At 46.4% G+C, this 15200-nt stretch overlaps 1 protein-coding gene across 2 annotated transcripts; it reads left to right on the forward strand.

Moving 5' to 3' along the window:
• Positions 1-6201: 6201 nt before the first annotated feature.
• Positions 6202-12033, forward strand: CCK (cholecystokinin). 2 transcript variants are annotated; one of them, XM_052648322.1, is made up of 3 exons: positions 6202-6223; positions 7277-7492; positions 11680-12033. In XM_052648322.1, exons 2-3 carry the CDS (start codon positions 7279-7281, stop codon positions 11811-11813), a joined length of 348 nt encoding a protein of 115 aa, XP_052504282.1. In that variant the 5' UTR covers positions 6202-6223; positions 7277-7278; the 3' UTR covers positions 11814-12033. The 2 variants fall into 2 exon arrangements, with proteins under 2 accessions (XP_052504282.1, XP_052504272.1); XM_052648312.1 differs by lacking the exon at positions 6202-6223 and having other exon boundaries at positions 7165-7492.
• The last annotated feature ends 3167 nt before the right edge of the window (positions 12034-15200 follow it).

Below are 15200 nucleotides of genomic sequence, written 5' to 3' on the forward strand. Positions count from 1 at the left end.
CGGCTCTTTGGGACCCCACAGACTGTAGCCCATCAGGTTCCTCTGTCCATGGGATTCCCCCAGCAAGAATATTGGAATGTGTTGCCATGTCCTCCTCTAGGGTATCTTCCCGACCCAGGGATCGAACCTGCTTTGACAGGTGAATTCTTTACCACTAAGCCACCTGGGAATTCCATAATACACTTCTACACACAATATTTTTAAATCAATATAATGTTCTGTATATAAGATAATATAGAGTATATTTTCTAATATAAAAAGAAAGCCATTTAGAATATAATGTTATGTATCTCAATATGTAAATGGTTAGGCACAGCTAACTAGAAGACAGTTGTCAGATGTTTATGTTTACTTAGAATGAATAAGTGTGGATTTAAAATGAGCAACCCAGGATGCAACTGAATTTTACATTTTCCCTTTACATTTGATAACTTGAAATAAAAGTTAAATAATATAAACACAGGATTTTGTGAGTGGGCCAATAGAGGTGTGAACTCAAACATCACAAGCAACACTGGGGCTGGCAACATGAGTTTTCAGAATGGTGGCCATTTACTCTTAAAATCACATCAAAACAAAAGTATGATCCTTAGTGGATTTAACATTCTTGGAAAGTTAAGTTATGTTAAAACTGTCCCAAAATGCTCTTTACTTAAGTTACATGAAATTAGCTTCTAGTCTTGAATAACTAGAGACGATCTTTTCACACATGTGAATACCCAGGGGGTCATCCAACATTATGTACTTATCCGTCTAGCAGGTGGCCAGACACTCTGCCTCCCGGCACCCTCCCACCAAATGCCAACAGGCATCACTTGTTATTTTGCTCACCCCAAAATTCTTCATAAATGTCCAAAATGTCACCTAGAGAGCAGTGTCAGTCACACTGAGAAGGATCACCCACCCTTTGCCCTCTACACACACAGGCCACAGATTTAATCTTTGGTGACCCAAAGATTAAACTCAGTGGTTTAGTAGGGTCAGCTCTCTACCACCTGAGGACTAATGTTCTCTGCTAGTGAGCTTAGCTGGGGAGCTGGCCAAGCATCTAGAGTCAAAGCATTAATAAACAAGAAAAGATATCTATGCTGTCTTTGACAGCTTGGAACAATTGCCTGAAGGGTAACTTGGCAATATTTACCAAAATTTTAAGTGTACATACTCTTTCAGCAACTCCACTTCTAGGAACCTGTGCGTGAGCAGTATGATATATATTCAAGGAGCCTCAGTTATAATTAGAACATATTGGAAACTATTTAACTTTTTATCAGTAGGGCACTGGCTAGATGAATTAAGGCACATCCATCCATTGGAGTGTTCTATAGACACTGAGGTAGAATTATGCCAATAGTACAAAGTGACCTCTAATACAAATCTTAAATGAAAAAAGCAAAGCAGACAACATTGTATATTATGTGCTTCCAAGTGGAAATGATTTGTGTGTGTGTTTGACACATTTGATTTGCTTGTATGTTCATGGATTCTCTATGGAAGAATTCGCTAGAAACTAGAAGCACTCCTCGCCTCTGAGGAAGAACAGGGGTGAACAGGAGACTTCATTTTAATGACACACCCTTTTCTATCTTTAAATTAATAAAATTTTGAATTATGTGTACTTAGGCCTATTATTGAATTTAATAACCACTTGAGTTGGCAAAACTAAGAACCTTTCCTGATGAGGCTGACCAGCAACAGCCGTGTCCTCTGGCATTAATTTAGAGGAGGGGAAATGCAGCAACCATGGTGGTAGGCAGGACATGTCTCCGCTGGAGGCTGGGATGTTGCAGGGACATGTGCTTGTCCCTTGCTGTGAGAGGCCCCTCTTCAGAGGGAATCTGTATCAGCAGGACCACAAAGACTTCAGACTTCCCCTGAAAGAATTTAAGTCTCCCTGTTGGTTAACTTTTCCCGGTTATAGACAATAGAGGCTGCTCTTACTATTCCTACAAAGGAACATGACACTAAAGACAAACCTGAAGACACTGGTGGATGGCCTCCCTGACAACTGCCATTCCTGCTGGCTTTTCAGGATTGGTTTGAAAAGCACAGGCTCATTCTGCCTGTGAGGACCAATGGGCTGGCCGCGGACCTCTCCTCTTTCCTGCCACTTATTCAGGAGATGACCTTTCATTTCTGGTGGCTCTTACTGCTGCTGCTGCTAAGTCGCTTCAGCCGTGTCTGACTCTGTGCTACCCCATAGACGGCAGCCCACCAGGCTCCCCCGTCCCTGGGATTCTCCAGGCAAGAACACTGGAGTGGGTTGCCATTTCTTTCTCCAATGTATGAAAGTGAAAAGTGAAAGTGAAGTCACTGAGCCGTGTCCAACTCTCAGCGACCCCATGGACTGCAGCCCACCAGGCTCCTTTGTCCCTGGGATTTTCCAGGCAAGAGTACTGGAGTGGGGTGGTGGCTCTTACATCCCTGGCTAAAAGAGATTGTGTTAAAAACAATTCCTATGGTTATTTGGGAGCCCAAAACCCAGGCAGAGGCCAACAAATGGGTTTTTCACTTACTACTATACACCTAGTCAATCCAGTCAACTGAACTAAAAGTTGTTTCCTTGGTGGACATGTATTGATCACTTAGCATGTGTCCAGGATAATCCTTATATTGGATGAGTAAATCATGGTTCCTATCCTCTGGCATGTTAGCAGATAAGATGTTCAGAGAGATAAAAAGTTCAGTCAACAAATATTTATTCAGGAGCTGTTGTCCTTCTAGGTTTGGGGGTGCTGGTTATGAGATGTGTCCCTTGGGTTATCTCAGAGAGACCTCAGTGGGATTGAGTCCACAACAGTATCCCCCTCGTTAACATGCACTTGATTTCCTTCTCTCTCTTCCCTGCTCCCTTACTCCTACTTCCTTGAGATCACTCCCAAGTAATCTCCCTGCACCCAGGTTGTCTCAGCCTTGCTTTTGTGAGCACCTCATCTTAAGAGATTCTGAGGGAACTCATCATTAGTAAGAGGAAATAGTTCACCACCACAGCTCCTTCTTTCTTTTCTGGTAAATTGCTCCATATAATGGCAGATGACATTGGCTATGTGGGCCTCTGGAAAATTACAAGACAAATAATGGCATTTCCAATACAAGTTCAAGAGAAAAAAAAAATTCAAGATCCCAAACATAAGACTTCAAGCACATTTCTAATCACAGTAAGATCATGGCATCCAGTCCTATCACTTCATGGGAAATAGATGAGGAAACAGTGGAAACAGTGTCAGACTTTATTTTTGAGGGGCTCCAAAATCACTGCAGATGGGGAATGCAGCCAGGATATTAAAAGACGCTTACTCCTTGGAAGAAAAGTGATGACCAACCTAGATAGCATATTCAAAAGCAGAGACATCACTTTGCTGACTAAGGTCTGTCTAGTCAAGGCTATGGTTTCTCCAGTGGTCATGTATGGATGTGAGAGTGGGACTGTGAAGAAGGCTGAGCGACAAAAGATTGATGCTTTTGAACTGTGGTGTTGGAGAAGACTCTTGAGAGTCCCTTGGACTGCAAGGAGATCCAACCAGTCCATTCTGATGGAGATCAACCCTGGGATTTCTTTGGAAGGAATGATGCTAAAGCGGAAACTCCAGTACTTTGGACACCTCATGCGAAGAGTTGACTCACTGGAAAAGACTCTGATGCTGGGAGGGATTGGGGGCAGGAGGAGAAGGGGACGACAGAGGATGAGATGGCTGGATGGCATCACGGACTCGATGGACGTGAATCTGACTGAACTCCGGGAGTTGGTGATGGACAGGGAGGCCTGGCGTGCTGCGATTGATGGGGTCACAAAGAGTCAGACACGACTGAGCGACTGAACTGAACTGAACTGAACCTCCTTTAAACGGAGATCACTGTAACAAGTTTAAATTCTGTGAAAAATAAAGTAGGAGGCTCTAGTGTGTCCCTGGAAATTCCACTCAATTTTCGACAAAAGAGAAATGGACATATGTCTTTGAGATACTTCCCATGGCTTAAAAAAAATCCTGCATGGAAACTATCACATCCCTGTTTCAAGGGCTGATTTGCGGGGATGCCTCTCCAACTCTGAATGGGATCTCAGCTAAATTATTTTCAGCACAGTTAGATGGAAATTTCTAGATTCCAAATCAGAAAACAGTTACAAGTTTTCACTCACCTCTGCTGTCCGCAGTGACACATCTGGATGAGTTTCCCACCCTTTTCATTTCCTGGATGAAAGTAGAGACCTTTCACATCACATGACATTTATTTTCTGTCTCCCTGACTAGAATGGAAGCACCACGAACACAGGCATTTTGCCTGTTTTGCTCCCTATTGTGTCCCAACAGTGTCTGATAGACAGTTGGTGTCCTCAGGAGGATTATGCTGAAATTAGACAAAACCTTGGGGGCACATGATTTATTAGGGAGATGATCCTAGATACCAGGCATGAGAAAATGAGAATACAGGAGGAAACATGTTCAATAAATATTAACTAAATGGATGGAGGGGAGGGAGTTCAGTAACTGGCTTACCCTAAGGAAATTCTGTAGCTGTGGTTCTCAAAGTGTGGTCAGGGGACCATCACCACCAGCAGTAGCCTTAGGGAAATCGTTAGAAAGGCAAGTTTCTGGGCCCCACCTCAGACCTACTGAATCAGAAACTCTGGGTGGTGTTTGAGCAAGCCCCTTAGGTGATTATGCTTCATAACAATTTCATGTTCTCAGACATGCCTTGACCACAGTCACAAATAAAACTAGTTTCACCAAGTGAACTTACACAGTAGCCTCCTGGGAAAACCACTGGAAAGCATCTAATCTGCAGCTCTGTTTCAAAAATGTTGCCTTTAGATTGCAGAAATGCAGCAGCCTCTAGAGTTTAGAAAGGGGGACAGCAACCACAGGCATCTCCCCACCAAGTGTCAGGCTCCCCACCCACTTCAACACCACAGTCTCACCATCCGAGGAGCTGAGTACAGATTCTGATTTGAAATCATCAGGTCCAAATCTTTCTCCAGGAAGGGAAAAGGGGAGAGAGGCGGGTGGCTACCCTCAAGTCTCAGCCTGCTGAGACTCCAGGAAACTGTGGAGAAGCCTTGGCCAGTTGCTGCTTCTGTTGGCTCCCCGGTTGCTGAAATAGGGTTGTCAGTAATTTTGCAGCACCGGGAGAACTGGAGCACTAACTAGATGACTCTAACCCAAAGGGCTTCAGGGCGGAGGTGGGTGTAGACCCCTATGGCGCACTGGCCAGGGGCGCGACCCCGCAGGGAAGGGCGCACAGCTGCCGCGGTGCCTCCCTTGTCCCCAACTAGGGGGGTGAGTGACAAGAGCGAGATCTTTATTTCAAAGACGGCGGGGACCGGCCCAAGTGTAAAAGCTGGGAAAGATGGGACTGGCGGATGCCGATGCCAGAGGGGAACGGCGATTGAGGGGCTTTTGGGGACACTCGCTGGTGCCGCTTGGCGACAGGAGCTGCGGGCGCCGCGGGTAGGACGTAGCTCCGCTTGGAAGAAAACACAGCCCTTTCCCAAACTCCGGGCAAAGCCCAATAGCCTCATCCTCGTTTCACAACTACGTAAAGCAGAGTCCGCGACACCCGCAGCCAGCCGTGGAGGAGCCCTTTCGCTGACCCAGGGACCGTTGCCCTCGGGATCCTGGGATCAAGAGGCTGAGAACAAAGTTAAAAAACCAGAGCAGCCTGGGATGCTCCAAGAGGGGCCGACATTTCCACCATCTCAGAATTACACTTTGCTGACATCCAGCGCTGTCTAATGCCACCCCATCCTATCCCGGGTTTCCTTTCCCGCGCCTCTGGTCCCCAAAGCGAACTGCAGGCGCGCGGCGGCTTCTCCATCCCGCAGGAGAGTCCCATTCCTAGGTCTTCCACCCTGAAGACGGGGAGCTTCGCGCTGGAATGGGCAAGGCAGAGGGGGTGCACGGAGCTGGGGGAGGAAGTCCCCCCGACCGAGACGCGGCTGACGCCACCCACCCCGCCACCCACCCGGCTCCACAGGGCCATTGCCCCACCCCCCACCCCCCACCCCCCCCCCCCCCCCAAGCAGCCACCTCAATCGATTGTCGCCCCGGCGGCCGCCCTCGGAGCACGTGCCGCTACCCTCTGCGTCAGTACTGGGTAAACAGATGACTGGCCAACGACTCAGGCGGGGCTATTTAAGAGGCAGCCTCCTGCCCGCCTACCTTGAACTTGGCTCAGCTCCCCCGCTGCTCTGGCTGGACCGCGAAGCCGGCTGCGTCCTATTCCGAAGGTAGGTTCCCGGCTCTCGGGGATCCAAGTGTCCTCGAAGAATGATTCTTCACTTCTGTTCCCTTTCCATTTCATTTTACTGTTTACGGTGTCTTCTTTCCGACAGCTCGAAAGACATTTCTCCAAGTCACAAAGGACAGTGCGGGCTGGGTGGATAGGGCTGGTTTACAGACTTCTACTCTCTTGCTTTGTTCTCCAGCGCAGGCAACGCTGGAGCATCTATTTGCTCGGGTTAGCCGGCAAATTGCGATTCGCTAGATGTTACACAGCGGTCCAGTGTACTTTGCAATCTTTTCAAATACACTACCGAGAGGTTTTAAATTTAAATTCATTTTCTGAATACTGCGGGAAAACTCAAGGTTTGGGGGATAGAACTATCCCAGTGTTTTATCTGCGCGGATCTAAAACGCAGTGGTGCTTGGCGGACGCCGGAGGACTGAGCGCAGATTTCTGATTTTTTCAAAAGCCTGCCTGTGTTTTACATAGTTGTTCCTTGCCAATTCCCATTTGCACCTTGAGGAAACTTGAAAAATACGGCTTTTATGTATCGGTCTCATATTTCAAGCCGTGCTTCTCAGTTTTTCACCATTTATTTCCCTGTTTGAAGCGTCTTAGCTCTCTGGTAAGGTGCCTGTTTTCTAAAACCAAGGCTCTTATTTTTCCTACAGAGTCGTCCCCTTCGGATAATTTTCACCTGTCTTTAATCTCTTGTTTTTCCAGTTAGGAGAAGAGAGACGACGCTGTAACACTTCCTCAAACTAAAGGAAAACCGAAGACATTCCTTCTGATAAACAGGGCAGAGGACAGGGTCTCTCTCCGTCCCCCACACCACTCCCGGGCCCCGACTGCGGTTCACCCCAAAGAGGAACGCGGTGCGCCCGGACGCGCACGCTGGGGTCACCGGCTCCCTAGTGCTGGCACCTGCCTGGCGGATCCAGAGCCCCGCGCCTTTGGGCTGAGCCCCCTTCTCTGTACCTTGGGTGTCCGACCCTCCTCAAGAGCCCACGGATGCCCCACCTTTTCGTTCACGTCCCCTTCCCTCTGCTCCCCGCAGCCATGAACCGCGGCGTGTGCCTGTGCTTGCTGATGGCGGTCCTGACGGCGGGCGCCCTGGCGCAGCCGATGCCTCACGCGGACCCCACGGGCCCTCGGGCGCAGCAGGAGGAGGAGGCACCCCGGAGGCAGCTGAGGGCGGTGCCGAGGGTGGACGACGAGTCCAGAGCACACCTGGGCGCGCTGCTGGCCAGGTACATCCAGCAGGCTCGGAAAGGTACGCAGGCCGCCTCTCTGTCCCTCCTTTCTGCCTCCAGGCCTGACCCTCTTCTCTACCATCGGGCTGGTGAAGGTGGGTGACTCCTGGGGAGTGAAGGGCTACCTGGGCAACACGATAAGGTGAAAGGGTTTTCACTTTCTTTTCTCTGCTTCTGCTTGCCCCAGACAGTGCAGTTTTCTGTACCTCCTTTGTAGGAAACTGAGAGGGGAGGGGGCAGGACTTAACTTATTAAGAGAAAGCTTTCTTTAAACTAATTTTTGGCACCTTGTTGCTGTTTAGGTTCAACATATTGTAAAGATATTAAAAGATGATTACTGAGCGAATTACTAACCCAGAAAGAGTTTGCAGGTCCACTAAACACCCTCTGCTATAAATATAAAGGACCTGGGAGCTGCCCAGCTACTGCATTTGGAAACCCTCTAGCAGGCAATGGTCAGTTGCAAGAATACTTGAGAGCTGACAGCGACAGTCTAAGAAGTGACTATGTGTTAATTTTCATGGAAGTATGTAGCAGGAAGAAAGAATCAGGAGCAGTTTTGAGTCCTCTTTGAGCAGTGGTTTAAGATGATGACCCAGCAAGAGATGTGTTTATTTTTACTTTGCTGTTGGAGACACAGACCCAAATGTGGCAGGAGCTAAACAAGTCACACTTTCCTCAGCATCAAAATCTTTCTCTAGGAATAAAGTAATTCAGCAACTCAGTAGCTGAGTGGCATACGGACAGCCCTGTCCCTTTCCTGGGCCTGACTGTCTCATCTGTAAAGAGGGCATGAGGTGGGGTTCCCCTTGGCTCCTTCTAGCTCTTTGTGAGAGTCAGAGGGAGGCTGATTCATCTCTGGGGTCCTTGGAAATCATGATTTGAACTGGGACAGATTTTTTTTTTCCTATCAACTTTATCTAAAGTGACACTAATGGTGAAGCTGTGTTTTAAATTGGACCAATATGGCTGGATGATAAACCAGCAAATACTGCTGGGAGAGGTGGGAGGTGGGCTCCTTTCCCACAAGGCTCTCTTAACATTAATTGCTGGGGTTCCGGGGCCTGGATTTGAACTTTAACTTGTGGCTTGATGAAATGGGGAGAAAATAGAGGGTTTGGCTCTCCAGAGTCTCCTACAATTCCATAGGAAAGTGAGAAGGGACCTTTTTGACCAGGACAATTCAGAAGGGAAAAAAATAGAAGACGATGCATTACATTTCATCCTCTTATTGGGGGATTGTCCCAACTACCATCTTCTATTTTGCTTTCCTCCTAATTATATTGAAAGATGTGGAAATATTAGACAGACAACAGAGAATGTCTGAAAATTTGGAGGTTCCTGCTGACTGTCTGTCTGAAAGTAGTTTAAAATCTGTCCTTGGATATGGGCTGAATATCCTAGGTTTTTCATTGACCATAATCTGGAAGCCCCTTCCTACCTTCAGGAAAGATCCTCCAGAAACTGTTCTGGGAAAGAAGCCAGTTACCAAATGATTTCCCCAGAGCTGACACTTCACAGTGACTTCATACCACAACTCTTAGCTGGAAGGGCCTTCCTGCTGTCTTTTCTCAGCCCTTTGCCTTCAGCCTGCAGTGACAAACAAACCCATATGGGAAGAATCATCACTTGAAACTTTAGCTGCCAACACCAAGGATCAGTGCTAGCTGGAAAAAAAAAATAATTCTCTTCTATTTGATAAATATGAACTAGAAATAAGTATATCCATCTATACAGTTTCTTTGTTTTATACATTTTGAGATCACAGTGAATATTTAATCAACTGTAGTATATGCCATGCTTAAAGATTCTAAACAAGATAATGCACCCTTTGGGGAGAGCTCAAGAGTTTATCATTAAGAACTGTCTATGGAGATGTCAGTGATCTGAAGAGAAGGAATTCTATTAGTGTACACCTGCCCCAAGCCCACCGCAGTCCGGTGCTCCATCTGTGTTGTCTCTCTTTGTCCTCACAATAACCCTGTGCAGTAGGGTCTGTTATCCTCATTGTGTCAGTGTGGAAGCTGGGATTCTGGAAGACTGAGTCCCCAGATGGGTAGCACATCTCGGCAGCATAAGGGCTGGGAATTTACTCAAGTCCTGCCCTCCCCAAAGGGTCTGGAAGCCATTCAGCTTCCCAGCTGTACTGCTCATTACAAGTTTTAAAGTTTCAAGGAGCCAGGCCCTTCAGTTGTGTGAGTTGGTTATAAGTGCCTGCTCTGTGTACACAATGAGGAAGTGAGTGAGGACTCTGGTAAATACACAGAACCATGTGTGGAATGGGGTAATTCTGGGTGATACAGGCACAGCTTCCATACTGTACACGATGCCACCGACCACAACCACGGAGGCTGCTGCTCACACTGAAGCTGCTATGTTGCTTCCATTAGGTGGCATTTCCAGTGGTGCTCATCCCTTGGAGGGGGCATTCAGCAGCAACAAGCAGGAGGATGAGGCATATTTGGGTGTGACTGTGTACAGATAACTGGGTCTGAGAGTTTTGCTGAATGCAGGGACTAATAGTTCATCTGAAAGGTGTTGAACAAATAAACAGCAAAGGCTGATTTCCTCTGCATAGACTGGCAACCCCTGCAAAAGAGCTGGAATGTGCTGGGGTGATGCTTAGTCCCAAGGCTGAGAAGTAATGGGGAGGGGAAAGAGAGGGGACAGGAAGAAAGGGTGGGGACATTGCTCCATAGAATTGTTTCTGATTTTTAACTTAGCTAGCTTTATTTGATTATCAGGATACCTACTTCTGCAGTGTCATCAATAAATAAGCTGTGGTTCGACTTGATGCAGCTTGGGCAGCAGTTGGCAAGGTCAGCCTTGTACAGAAGGGCTCAATGCCAGCATTGCAAGCAGTGGGGACACAGTGGCCCCCAATATAATAGGAGCCATCGAGTGAGCCTCTGCTCTTGAAGCCATTTGGGCTTTGCCCAGTGAGATCCCTGAGGGACTGTTCTTGCCCCTTGGTTTATACAACTGAAGGTATGATACTGATTTTATCCCCAGGATGCCAGGGTCTATGATCTGTGGGCCAGAACAGTCACATGCCCTCATCATGGCACTGCCCACTCAACATGAATCATACCCAGACTCATCCTGTTCCAAAGGACTCAACTCTTATCCCCATAGGCCCATTTCAGGTTCAACGATTGCATGTTGGTCAAAATGGCTGAACTAAACTACCTCTGTTCTGCCCACCCTTCTTTGAGTGCTGTTGCTGGTGTCGCTTCAGTCATGTCCAACTCTGTGCAGCTCCATGGACGGCAGCCCACTAGGCTCCTCTGTCTCTGGGATTCTCCAGGCAAGAACACTGGAGTGGGTTGCCATTTCCTTCTCCAATGCATGAAATTGAAAAGCGAAAGTGAAGTCACTCAGTTGTGCCCAACTCTTAGCGACCCCATGGACTGCAGCCTACCAGGCTCCTCCATCCATGGGATTTTCCAGGCAAGAGTACTGGAATGGGGTGCCATTGCCTTCTCCTCTTTGAGTGTTACTGAGATGCTAAGATTTTAATCTGCCAGTGTGCCTTTTTCTCAATATCATTTTTCCTTTTTTTTTTTTTTTAGAAAAAGAAGGTAGCTTTCAAATTAATAATTTTAAAACAGCATTTATCTAGCAGTGAGATTGGATTCCATTTTAGAAAAGCCATTCTAACATCAAAATATTGTCATCACATTACCTTGACAAGAGTCAGGTAGGCTCAGGGATATTAAGGGGTAAATTTTATTTTTTTGCCATGTAGGATCTTAGTTCCCCAACCAGAGAATGAACCATGCCCCCTACCTTGAGGGCATGGAGCCTGAACCACTTGACCACCAGGAAAGGCCCTTAAGGGGTAAACTTTAGAGATGGGTACTACTGAGGAAATCCTGCTATATAAGGGAAGATACCCTGAGCAGTAGGAAAACTTAGGCAGGTCTCAGCTATGCAAGACGAGAATAAATTAATTCACCTAAATTCTTACAGATTGCAAACTACACCCAAGACTAGAAAATACTACCTTCTCTCCAGTTACACAGACATGGGTCTTTCTTTTCTTTTAGGTTCTGGCCCAGCAATCTCACTCTTTTGATACCTCTTTGATACCTTTAAGAGGGTGTATGTTACATATTGCCTGGTCTTTTCTATTATTTGCCTTTACAATAGGAACTAGTGATGCTCTTAGATATAATTATCCTGTTTCCTTCCTCTCTGCCCCTAGCTCCTTCTGGCCGAATGTCTGTGATCAAGAACCTGCAGAGCCTGGACCCCACCCACAGGATAAGTGACCGGGACTACATGGGCTGGATGGATTTTGGCAGGCGCAGCGCTGAGGAGTTTGAATACACCTCCTAGAAGACCTGACCTTCAGCAGTGTGATAGGAAGCAACCTCCTGACTCAAAGGAGGCAGAATAAGAAAACAATCACACTCATAACTTGCCTCTGATGTCTGACATTTAAAGTATCTATTTATTAAGTTTTCAATGTGAAGAATATGTCTGTATCATTGTCCAACACAACCTCACACCTTGGCAGAAATGTACAAAAGGACGACAAAATGTTTTCCTTATCTGTGATCCCCAGTCCTAATGTGTTACAATGCTATTAAAGTGATTTTCTTCTGTTCCTCGTTCTCTGTGTCTACAAATGGCAAAAGGTCCTTTAGTCTTCAGAAAGTTCAAGGAGGGATTCCTGATGTATGGGACCGAAGGATGAATCCCTGCAGTCGATGATCAGAGAAAAGGGACCTGGGTTTTATCCAGCAAAGGCCCCAGGTGGCCTGATGCAATAGGACATGAAGCCCCAAAGGAGACAGACACTGAAAAGGAAGTGGTTAATTCACTTTACAAGGAACACTGCATTTTGGTTCCATATCAGTTGGACACCGCCCAGTGACGGTCTGGGAAGTAGATGGTAGTCTATGTGTCACTTTAGTTCTCAGTCTTTGATATGCCGATTAGGACCAGATCCAAGCATGCATGGCTTGGGGTTGAGGCCTGGAGTTCATCAACGACTATATGGGGCTGCCTTCCTGAGCTACTCTCCCTCTCTACAATCTCCCCAGAACTTTCCAGTTTCCTGGGACTCTCCTTTTTGGTCCTCCACCCAAAAACTTGGCTCTGGTTATACTGTTCTGCCACACACTCTCATATTTGGGCCCATGTTCAAGTCTGAGTAACGGAAGAACAGTGAGTGAAAAAAAGCAATAGGGGTTGATGAGACCCTCTTGAGATCATAACTCCTCCTATCCAAGAGCCAGTTGCCCGTTCCTCAGTTTTGGCCGTGGCCAGGCTCATGACTGACTGTTACCACTGTGCCTATGTGTTTGCCAGGGGGCTGTGACATGGAAGAGAAGAAAAGAAAAACAGGAAATATTTATCCTCTCTGGCCATTAGGAATTCCCTTTCTTATTCCTTGAGCCAGAACTAAGGGATATCTCCTGGAGATGGGTTTGCTGTGCCCCAGACTGCACTTTTAGTCCTAGGTTATGTTAAGTTCAAGAGAAGTCCCCCACACAGTCTTCCAGGCCTGCTTCTGCATCCTCTTTGACCACCAGGATCTGGTAGTTTCTAATGGAACTCTAGGAGCTTGATGAAATATTGTCTCAAGATGTGATGACATTAAAAAACCCAGTCACTCATGCCATCAGGGTATTCTCTAAGATTGGGTGGCTTATTTTATTTTATTATCTTAATTCTGAATACTTTACCATAACTCCTAAGAGCCTTCTGGTTTGGAAAAATCTCAAGACAGCACAAGAAGTTTCTGACAAGTGGAATATTATATCTAATCAAGCTCCAAGACTAGCAACTTTTCTACCTTTTCATTCGCATGGCTCACATGCTGATCTGGGCACATAGAAACAGGCAGAATTGGCAAGAGTTCAAGCCTTTCCTGCCCTAACACTTCGGGACTGTAGCCAGAGTGACTCACATTGTTTGATCTTTTTCCAAGTTCCATTCTGAAAAGGATTCAACTGCTCTCTTTATCACCTTGTGTGTACTGTTATAAGCCCTTCGCTGGCCCAACAATATGTATGGAAGCACACTTTTGTGTCAGGCACTATGCTGATGTGGCAGGTACAGCAACCAAGAGCTCCAGTGGGAGATTCACAAAATCACAGTACAGTGCTTCAGGAATTATGGCAGATACTAAAAATAATCAAAGGATGGGATAGAACAGAGCAGCAGAGCTGGCTGAATTAAGGCGCAGGACAGCTGGGCAGCTGCCCTTGGAGCCAGTCTCAAAGGGACATCTAATCACCACGGCAGCAAATCAGGTGTCAGTGAATTTCTTTATACTTAGTAACTTAGTGAACTGAAGAACTGGGCATCCATTCCTCCCCTACAGAAGATTACAATGCCCTCAAGTGGGCAGTTTTTTTAAAAAACCACTCCTGTGGTTGCCAGCTCCTCTCTGTAGAAAGTCACACTGAAATCTGCAGAATTCAGGCCCACTTCTTTGCCAACCTGCTAGTTAACTCTCCCAGTCAGCTGAAGTTCCAAAACTAGATAATTCAGGGCCCCGGACTGTTTATTCTAAGAATGGGTGATTTTTAAAAAATCTTAATATTGGAACTTTTAATATGACTGCCAAAAGGCTCAAGGGTTTAGAAAATCACTCAATGAAACTGAAAAGGGAACAAGAGCCACTGACAAATTATTTTTGTAGAATTAAACTCAAGGAAAAAAAAGGAACTCTTAAATGTATTTTGAAGACAAGTTGGTAACTATGGTTACCTCTAATTAGTGAGCAGCTCATGCTTTTCAGATTTGAGTGGAGGAAAACTGAAATGAAAAACAATTCCAAATTAGTAAAAATGCTAAGTTCCATTGAGTGCATGTAATGTACTTTAGAAATGTAATTTAATGTCTGTTGAGTCTAGTAATTAAGAAGTTGGTCTTGCATTTTGGGTTATTTAATTTTATTTTTTTCTGTAACTTATCATTATTGCACGTTACAAAAATACTGGCCCATGACAGATCAGTTTGAAAAATAAAAGCAACCAACTGATCCTTCACCATTAAGGGTTGAGAAGTACCACAATACATGTTCTTAAAGTCCCAGGGATTTGACACCTGGGTAAGCCCCTTGTCTTCATCCCTGTGTAATGTGCTGGTCAGAACTCTGGCCTTGACAGCAGCCTCAGAGGGGGGCCAGAGATTGGGCATCAGCTGATGCAAATGAAGGGATCTTCCTACCCAGTTCCCGAGCCAAACAACCATTTCTGTGGTGGGTCAGCCACTCATACAGCTGAGCACACAAGGCAATAGCTTCTCACAGACTAGGGACCCAAGGGTGATGAACACCACTGGTGGCTGGAAGTTAGGTAACCAGGAGAGTGAGGAGTCATGTGCATGCTGTTGCTGTTATTCTGCTAGTCTACTTAGTGTCACAGGTGACAAACAGAAGTCCCTGGGAAGACCAAGGATTTATGTACTGGGGGGCTTGGGAGAAAACACCTCTCTGGCTTTTCTCTTCTGAATAAGGTCGTTAGACGTTGGCCTGCACTTGTGGGTCTCTGCTACCAATGGCCCCCAGTGCTGCAGTTGCCTGCCCCTAGAAAACCCTGTTGAATTCTGCCTTGCCCTGTGCCTTCCCTCAGACTGGGGCTCCCTAAGGAAGGGCTGTGTCTCCCCTTATTTTCTGGTTTTGTGAAGGAAGGCTGTTATCTCCTGCCCACTGTGGTTCTCAATGACAGGGTTGTGTTTCTTCAGCATGAGCTCTCTGAGGCAGGGCTG

The sequence above is a fragment of the Budorcas taxicolor genome, chromosome 1 (genome assembly GCF_023091745.1).
Source record: "Budorcas taxicolor isolate Tak-1 chromosome 1, Takin1.1, whole genome shotgun sequence".
Classification (NCBI taxonomy): Eukaryota; Metazoa; Chordata; class Mammalia; order Artiodactyla; family Bovidae; genus Budorcas; species Budorcas taxicolor.

Bases quoted from the DNA above. Each gene is read 5' to 3' on its own strand.
- CCK (XM_052648312.1), top strand. From the start codon at position 7,231: ATGCCCCACCTTTTCGTTCACGTCCCCTTCCCTCTGCTCCCCGCAGCC. The intron at 7,493-11,679 runs GTACGCAGGCCG...CTCTGCCCCTAG, and splicing joins CATCCAGCAGGCTCGGAAAG to CTCCTTCTGGCCGAATGTCT.